The sequence below is a fragment of the Rattus norvegicus genome, chromosome 7, assembly GCF_036323735.1.
Source record: "Rattus norvegicus strain BN/NHsdMcwi chromosome 7, GRCr8, whole genome shotgun sequence".
Lineage (NCBI taxonomy): Eukaryota > Metazoa > Chordata > Mammalia > Rodentia > Muridae > Rattus > Rattus norvegicus.
Genome location: NC_086025.1, coordinates 45,018,649 through 45,028,187, shown reverse-complemented (window position 1 = coordinate 45,028,187; position 9,539 = coordinate 45,018,649). Strand labels below are relative to the sequence as shown.

The following is a 9,539-nucleotide window of genomic DNA, read 5'->3' as shown; positions in this document are numbered from 1 at the left end:
GCCAAGAGCTCCCTGCACTTATCAAGGAGAATGAGCCACACCGACACATTAATTACTCTGTCAACACCATTCACTAAACCCTCTCCTCTAGGAACTGCTAAAGTAATTATTAACAAGCAGGAATAATTTTGCCAAACTAGGATGTATATTGATTTAATGCTCATATTGCTAGTGATGTGAAAAATCTATGTATAGAGTTTACATGAAAATCCATATGCTTTTAATAACGTTTTCCTGTTATTTCATGAGGAAAACATATCCTTATCTGTCTCAAAAGCAAACAGCCAGGGAGTCTCTATGGGGCTTTTATATTTTTTTGTGATTCCATGGTAATGCCCCAGCCCTACCTTACATTAAATGAACCTAGGGCCATCTCTGTTTATGTCATTGTATATTCAGTCATTGTACCCCACTTCTTAGTCTAGAGCTGATACTGTGGGATGTCTCCATTCTTCTCCTTTTGATGAAGTCTCCTTTAAAGTTAGTGAAGGGTGAGGGACAAATACTTTTGACATTTAGAGAGAGAAAGACCACTTTGGAAATATGCAAAAAAGTATAAACACTTTTTCCCCCTGGGAAAACGGTAAGTATATGAGCTGGCAAATATGTTAATCAGTTTCACCTCGTTATTCCACTCTTTGTGTCTATGACCCTAGAATTTTACTTGTGAATATATACAATGGTTCCGGCATATACTCAGCAGGGTTATAGTTGAGTCTCAAGGACGATCTGATTTTCGTATTTTTGAGGAATCTTCATACTGATTCTCATGGTGTCTCTTTGTATCTTCTTTCCTGTCTATAAAGACTCTCATTTATCCTCTTTCTCATTATTTTTGCCATATGCTTTCTTGGTCATAGCCGTTCTGACTGGGAAAAGAGGGAATCTTAACCCAATTTCAATTTACATTTTTTGATGTTGAATATTTTTTCCCATTTGCATTTCATCTTTTCAAAGTTTTTGCTTAATTTCATTTATTGACCACACAATGCGCTTTCATTCTTGATTTATTTTTGTTCTTTCTATACTCTAATTCTGTCATATCTACATCTAGGAAAGACTTTCTCCCAGCCTGCAGACTCTCTCTTTACTTTGATTTCTGTGAAGAACCTTTTAACTTATGTGTAATGTAATTATTTTCAGTTCTTGGCATTATTCCTTGAACCGTTGGAATCCTTTTCAAAAGTTCCTTTCTTCTGCTTGTATCTTAAAGCATTGGTTCTCAATCTTTCTAATTCTGCAAAACTTTAACTCAGTTCCTCATGTTGTGGTGAGCCCAATAATAAAATTAATTTTTGCCATTTCATAGCTTTAATTTTGCTACTTTTATGAATCACAGTGTAAATATCTGATATGCAGATGGTCTTAGATGACCCTTGTTAAGGGATCATTCAACCTCCAAGTTGAGAACCACTGTTTTAGTCTTTTTTTCTTTTTATTTAATCTTTTTTTTACAGTCCAGATTTTATCTCCCTCTCGGTCCACCCTCTGACTGTTCCACATCCCATCCCCCCCCACCCTCCCACCCTGTTCTGGACAAGGATTGCCACCCCCAGATCTCTTCACTCCCTGGGGCCTCCAGTCTCTTGAGGGTTAGGTGCATCTTCTCTGACTGAACTCAGACCCGGGAGTCCTCTGCTGTATATGTGTTGTGGGCCTCATCTCAGCTGGTGTAGGCTGCCTGGTTGGTGATCCAGTGTCTGAGAGACCACAGGGGTCCATGTTAATTGACACTGCTGGTCCTCCTACAGGGTTGCCCTCCTCCTCAGCTTCCTCCAGCTTTTCCCTAATTCAACCACAGGGGTCAGCAGCTTCTGTCCATTGGTTGGGTGCAAATATCTGCATCTGACTCTTTCAGCTGCTTGTTGGGTCTTTCTTATTAGCTTCAGAGTTTCAGACCCTGTGTCTTGATCATGACTCCATCTGACTTTTTTTTTTTTTAACAAGGTGAGAGAGGAGGCTGTACTCTGACTCTTCTCTGTGTAAATTTATTTTCCCTGGAGTTATTCATTTAAAAGGCCTCTTTTCTCCAATGTATACTTTTGAAAATTATGTTGAAAATTAGATATCTTTTGCTGTCTGGGTTTAATTCTGTTCCTCTGTTACAGTGATCTACACATCTGTTCTGTGTCAATACCATGTTGTTCTTTCGAGGACTCTGTAGTGTTGCAGTTCTGACAGAATTATTTTGTTTAGAATTGCATCGAATGCCCATGGTATTTTGTGCTTTCCTACTAAAGTTAGCATTCATTTTTTTTTTCTATTTTTATTGAGAACACCAACAGAATTTTGACGGGGGATTACATTGAATCTGTGCATTAGTTTGGGTGGCGTAACTATTCACAATACACTCATTCTATTGGCATTTGAGCAAAGGAATTTTAAAACGTCTAGAACCCTCTTCCATTTCTTTAGTTGTTTAAAAACATTCGTTGTAGAATTCCTTTGTTTCCTTGGTTAGGTTTGTTACAAGGCATTTTATATTTTTTGAAAGATGTTATGCATGATACTGTTTTTCCATTCGATTCTAGGAATTTAGAAACACCCCTTCCACTCCTCATCAAGCGCCATCCTTTACTCTAAGTGTTTGTGTGTGTCCTGTGGGTGGTTTCGCTACTCACTTTCAGCTCAGCTTTGTTCTATTGCTGTCAGGTGGAATCCAAGAAACTATTTTGAGTTTCTTTACATTTGTTGAAACATGTTTTGGGTCCTCATATTTTCTAGAAATATTTTAAATAATACATTTCCATGGACCAGTGAGAAGAATGCGTATTCTGCAATGTTTGGCTGGAATATCACGGAAGTTTGTTAAACTCATTTGCTGTATCACGTAACGAAAAACTGATGCGTCTTTGTTGGTGATTCACCTGGATTACCTATCCGTGAGAGTCGGGTGTTATAGTCACTCATTGTTCCTGTGCTGGAGCCATCTCTACCTTTAAATATAGTGGGGTTCAATGCATATATATATACACATATATATATAGATATGTATATGTATAAAATTGTATAATTGGCTTTCTTCATTTCATTTGACTAATCTTAGTTTGGAATGTATTACGCTGGATGTTGGTATTTCTATGCCTGCTTGTTTTCTAACAACATTTGCTTGGGATATTTTCCATTCCTCTCATTCTAAGGCTATGTATTCCTCTTTTCCAGTGAGATACATTTCTTGTAGGCAAGAAATAGATAAGTCCAGTTTTAACATCTACAATCCTAGTCTATGCATTTTGATTAGAGAAATAAGACCATGGCATTCAGAGTTTCTATTGAGGGATGTATATAAATTTAGTTGTTTTTATAATCCGCACACAGTCTTGATCGGCATTGGTTATTTCTTGTCTGAGTTTTGCTTATTTCTTCTTATGATCTGATGCCTTTGTGGTTCTCATCAGTGAACAGAATCCCTTCACATACTTTCTACAAAGATGGATTTGTGGTCGTGGACTACTTTTAGTTTGTGTTCATTATGGGACGTTTTGTACTTTGTGAAGCATGACTTTGCTCGGCTGTGTAATCTGACTTGGTGGTATGGTGTGATATAAGACGTTGTCACCGAGGGTATAGATGGAAAGGAAATAAGCCAATCCAGTCTATTAATCATGAGAACATAAAGTAAATAAAGAGGAAACAACAAAGGGAAAGCAAGAATTCAGGGCTGTTTCATTGAAGATAGGATGGAAATAAAAGGAGGTAGCAATGCAGTCAGACAACCTAAGACCATCTCAGCCCTTGGAGGTTGAGGCAGAGAAGCCTCTAACTCTAGGCCCACTCCTGTTCTTTGGGAAAAACTATTCAGAGGCAAAAGGAAAGCAATTGGACAGCATAAGGCAAAGTTAGTCCAGTAAGTTGAAATTAGATATTAAATAAGAGAAAACTAAAAGAGAAGAAAAGGAATTGTTCATGGGTGCAATATCTTTGCACATCTCTTGTTCATGCATGTACGCCAGCATCCCCTGTATAGTCTGTCAGGTAGGTATAAGCCTGTGTATGTGTGGTACATTTTACCTGGTGTCTCAGCTCAGATTTTCATCTCCTCCAAAATGCATGATTCCAATGTTGTTTTTCTCTCTAGCTAGTGATATTCTGGAGGCCGGTGCTCAGCCTATACTCCAGTGACACTGGTGGTTGGTTTCCATAGTAAGCCATGATGGGAGGGACAGTTGGCTCTAGGGTCACTCAGGTGTCAACTCTGTGGTGAGAGGGTCTTTGAAAAGTGGCATTTTTTTTAGTAATAAAGTCTTATGACACGAATGTGTTATGGAAGAAAATCAGTCAACAACTGCCTCCCACTGTGATGTCTATAAACCACAATGATAACCAGCAGAGCAAGCTATGCTCAAGGGGCAATAGTGGCGTTATACCTTGGTGGTAACCAACAACTCTCTAATTGGACTTAGGGTCCACTCAATAAAGGGAAATTCATGCCTAGGACTGTAAAGCTAGCCAACTGCCCATGGCTGGTGAGCACATGAAATCTAGAGAAGGACCAACTATTCACGTGTCCTTAAACCAGGATAACATTAACTCCATTGTCAACACTTAGTCTTATACCCACCAATAAGTATAGCTTTTGTCCCTCATCAAAGACAGAAACCATCACAAAAAACTAAAACCGGTCAAAATGTAGGGAACACTGGACCATGGGGTACCTGGCCCCAAATGGTACATCTGTAACATCATTGATTTATGCAAGGTTCCAGGAATATCATGGAAGAGAGGAAGAAATGATTGAAAGGGGCAGAATGTCTGCTGGTAGACTGTGTCTTTTATATGTGACAGGGACACTGCATCCACAGCATCTCAACAATTTGATCATCTAAACAAGGCGATCAAATGATGATGCTACCAGTTGACATGTACACACACACACACACACGAACAAGCACACACACATATATACACATACACACATATTCACACACACGCACATGCACACACACAGACACAGACACAGACACACATATACACACATATTCATACACACGCACATGCACACACACAGACACATATACACACACATGCATACACACAGATACAAACACACATACATACACATACACACACATACACATACACACAGACATACAGACACACAGACACACATACATACACATATAGACAGACACACATATACACATACATACACATACACACATACACAGACACACAGACACACATACACACATACATACACATATAGACAGACACACATACACACATACATACACACACACACAGACATACATACACATACACATACAGACACAGATACACACACACACATATAGACAGACACACACACCCATTATAACAACTACATAAAAAGGCAGTAAGCTAGAGAGATAGTTGGGGGGCAGATGAAGGAATCATTGGAGAAAGGATAAAGATGGAGACTTATTTAAATACAGTATACACATATGAAAATTTTAAGTTGTGAAACTGTGAAGCCAAGGATTGCAAGCACAAAAGAACCAGTTAGAAGCAGAATCTTTTAACTTACTGAAGCAGAAAGCCCATGGAAGTGTCATTTCCATTTCTCACGACATCCTTGATTGTGTGTTTAGGTCAGTGTCATCCCAGAGATGCTACTCACAGCCAGGACATCACCACGGCAGTGGCTTGCATAAAGCAGCACACTGTGGACTCTGTCTTCTCTCTCAACGGCTAGGGGATCATTTCAGGGAGATAAGTTTAAGTTCCATGTCTCTCAGAGTACTTAACCAGTCACAGGAAAGCCAGGCAGAACACCGATGTCTAATCCTGTCCTAGACGGTTAACAGCAAGATAATGTCACTGCCAAATTGATGGCATATGCCATTGCTTAAGGTCAATGGCCCTTTTTGCTTGAGAAGATGGCTGTGGGCTGAACTCTGATCCATAAGCACATATCAAGGAGTGATTTATTTGAATATCGTGCCTGTCATACACAGGGCATTTATGTGTGGTAGGAAAGGAATGTAACAAGCATCCTGGAACAGGTCTACACACAAAGCTGACATCAACGGGCCCTCTGGACGCTCTCACAAGGCAGGTGATAGGAAGGCTTGTTTAAGAACTGCTGACAGTCCAAACTTCAGATCTCACTTGTGCATCCCAGAGTTCTGTGCTATCCTCATCAAGGCCATGTGACGTGTAGGGGTCCCACCCTGCTGCAGCTGGAGTGTGTTTGGGGAAGGGAGTGCTGCAATCCCACTCTAACATGGCGAGTGCATGGAGCTCTGGCTGTGAGCACTTGCTCAGTGATGCTAAGTGAATGGGTATGAGAGGATGTGAGTCAGAGAGCCTGAATATAGAGACTGCATCCCAACAATCAGCTGCCCCTTTGACAGAGAGGCCCATGTCTGTATCCGCATGTTGTGAGGCTTTGAGTCACAATAACTCCAATGTTTAAAAAGTTTTCTTCCAGAAAGCTGGCTTTTTTAAACAGTAAAATGTGGCGTTTTTCAATAAAAATCAAGTTCAGATGTTGACAGAAGTAGATGAGATGTCATGAAGTTCCAAGCAAACCCTCAAATAAGGGCACTATTTTTTCTGCTAGTTCAGAGCACAGCTTTGCATCTATGTCAGTTCTTCCTTGGATGTAGTAAGCAGTCCAAAAATCGATAAAATAAAGGGAAATATATATTTTCTAAAAATGAAAATAGATGTTAGTTTAGGTAATAATATATAGGTAAGATTACATATAATAAAGAAAACTATAATGGTTGTCAAGTAAAGCTATGGTAATGAAATGTATCTAAAAAGCTTTGCTAGAATAAAGTTTGAAAAGAAAGTGTTAGGGGCAATTATTTAAAGACTGTGGAGTTTTAATAGAATATTTTCTCATTTTTAGATAAATATAATTTTTATTTTTGCTTTAGAAGTACATTCTTTTTAGAAGTTATGAGTCATTATAAACCTTGGTTGTCTTTATGTTTGTTATTAAAAATATCTAGAATTTACATATAGTGTATAAATTTATTGTGCCAATAAAATGTTCTTGACATATTTCAGAGTACAGATGATTCTGGTATATCTGTGATTTCCCAGAACAAGAAGTGCTTTGACAATGATATTGTTTGTTCTAAAAGTGTTTTGATATCAATTGGAGACACTGAAATCTACCTCAACGATGCTCCTTACAAACAGGTTAGTGACTCCTTTCTTTTGTGATAATCATAACTTCTACTAATGGTCCAGAAAACAGCTTAGCCATGGTTTGTATAGATCTTGATTTTTTTCTCTGTTTTAAAATTTTTTCTTTTATTGAATATATATATATTTTACATTTCAAATCTTATTCCCTTTTCCGGTTTCCTGGAGATAAGACCCCTATCCCATCCCCTTCCCCTTCTTCTATAAGGGTGTTCCCCTCCCCATCCATCCCCCTTCCTGCCCTACCCCCCAACATTCCGCTATATTGGGGGGTCCAGCCTTGGCAGACCAAGAGCTTCTCCTTTCATTGGTGGCCAACAAGGTCATCCTCTGCTACATATGCAGCTGGAGCCATGGGTCAGTCCATGTAGTGATTTAGTCCCTGGGAGCTTTGGTTGGTTTGGCATTGTTGTTCTTACGGGGTTGAAAGCCCCTACAGCTCTTTCAATCCTTTCTCTAATTCCTCCATTGGGGATCCCATTCTCAGTTCAATGGTTTGCTGCTAGCATTCGCCTCTGTATTTGACATGCTCTGGCTGAGCCTCTCAGGAGACAGCTTGCTCCAAACTTTCCTTCATATCCCCACCTATGAATAGTTTTGTTTTCCCTTTTAAGAATGACTGAAGCATCTGCACTTTGGTCGTCCTTCTTCTTGTGGTCTGTGGATTGTATCTTGGATAATTCTAGCTTTTGGGCTAATGTCCACTTATCAGCGAGTGCATATCATGTGTGTTTTTCTGTGATTGGGTTACCTCACTCAGGATGATATTTTCTAGTTCCATCCATTTGCCTATGAATTTCATGAAGTCATTGTTTTTGATAGCTGAGTAGTACTCCATTGTGTAGATGTATTACATTTCCTGTATCCATTCCTCTGTTGAGGGCATCTGGGTTCTTTCCAGTTTCTGGCTATTATAAATAAGGCTGCTATGAACATAGTGGAGCATGTGTCTTTGTTGTATGTTGGAGCATCTTTTGGGTATATGCCCAGGAGAGGTATAGCTGGGTCCTCAGGTACTGGAATGTCCAATTTTCTGAAGAACCTTCAGACTAATTTCCAGAGTATTTGTACCAGTCTGCAATCCCACCAACAATGGAAGAGCGTTCTTCTTTCTCCACATCCTCGCCAGCATCTGTTGTCACCTGAGTTTTTGATCTTAGCCATTCTGACTGGTGTGAGGTAGAATCTCAGGGTTGTTTGATTTGCATTTCCCTGATGACTAAGGATGTTGAATATTTCTTTAGGTACTTCTCAGCCATTCAATATTCCTCAGGGGAAGAATTCTTTGTTTAGCTGTATACCCCATTTTTAATAGGGTTATTTGGCTCTCTGGAGTCTAATTTCTTCAGTTCTTTGTATATTTTGGATATTAACCCTCTATTAGATGTAGGATTGGTAAAGATCTTTTCCCAATCTGTTGGTTGCTGTTTTGTCCTAATGATGTGTCCTTTGCCTTACAGAAGCTTTGCAGTTTTATGAGGTCCTATTTGTCTATTCTTGATCCTAAGGCATAAGCCATTGGTGTTTTGTTCAGGAAATTTTCCCCAGTGCCCATATGATCAAGACTTCCCCACAATTTCTTCTATTAGTTTGAGTGTATCTGGTTTTATGTGGAGGTCTTTTATCTACTTGGACTTAAGCTTTGTATAGGGTGATAAGAATGGATTGATTTGCCTTCTTCTACATGCTGACCTCTAGTTGAACCAGCACCATTTGTGGAAAATGCTATCTTTTTTTTCCATTGGATGGTTTTAGCTCATTTGTCAAAGATCAAGTGACCATAGGTATGTGGGTTCATTTCTGGGTCTTTGATACTATTCCACTGATTTACCTGCCTGTCTCTGTGCTGATACTATATAGGTTTTTTTCTTTTTTTTAATCACTATTGCTCTGTAATGCTGCTTGAGGTCAGGGATGGTGATTTCCCCAGAAGTTGTCGAAGATAGTTTTTGCTATCCTGTTTTTTTTTTTTTTTTTTTGTGTTATTCCAAATGAACTTGCTAATTGCTCTTTCTAACTCTGTGAAGAACTGTGTTGGAATTTTGATGGGAATTGCATTGAATCTATAGATAGCTTTTGGTAAAATGGCCAATCCATGAGCATGGGAGGTCTTTCCATCTTCTGAGATCTTCAATTTCTTTCTTCAGAGACTTGAAGTTCTCATCATACAGATCTTTCATTTGCTTGGTTAGAGTCACACAGAGTTATTTCATGTTATTTGTGACTATTGTGAAGGGTGTCATTTCCCTAATTTTTTTCTCAGCCTGTTTAGCCTTTGAGTAGAGGAAGGCTATTGATTTGTTTGGTTTAATTTTATACTCAGCCACTTGGCTGACGTTGTTTGTCAGGCTTAGTAGTTCTCTGGTGGAACTTTTGGGGTCACTTAAGTACATTATCAT

The 9,539-nt window shown here is 39.1% G+C and overlaps 1 protein-coding gene across 7 annotated transcripts in view; it reads left to right on the top strand.

Moving 5' to 3' along the window:
* Otogl (otogelin-like) overlaps positions 1–9,539 on the top strand; it is a 145,237-nt gene that overhangs the window by 69,682 nt on the left and 66,016 nt on the right. For all 7 annotated transcript variants that reach the window (XM_039080122.2, XM_039080120.2, XM_039080118.2 and 4 more), the window contains one exon: positions 7,000–7,134. In XM_039080122.2, the coding sequence (XP_038936050.1) occupies positions 7,000–7,134 (135 nt within the window). The remainder of the gene's footprint in view (positions 1–6,999; positions 7,135–9,539) is intronic.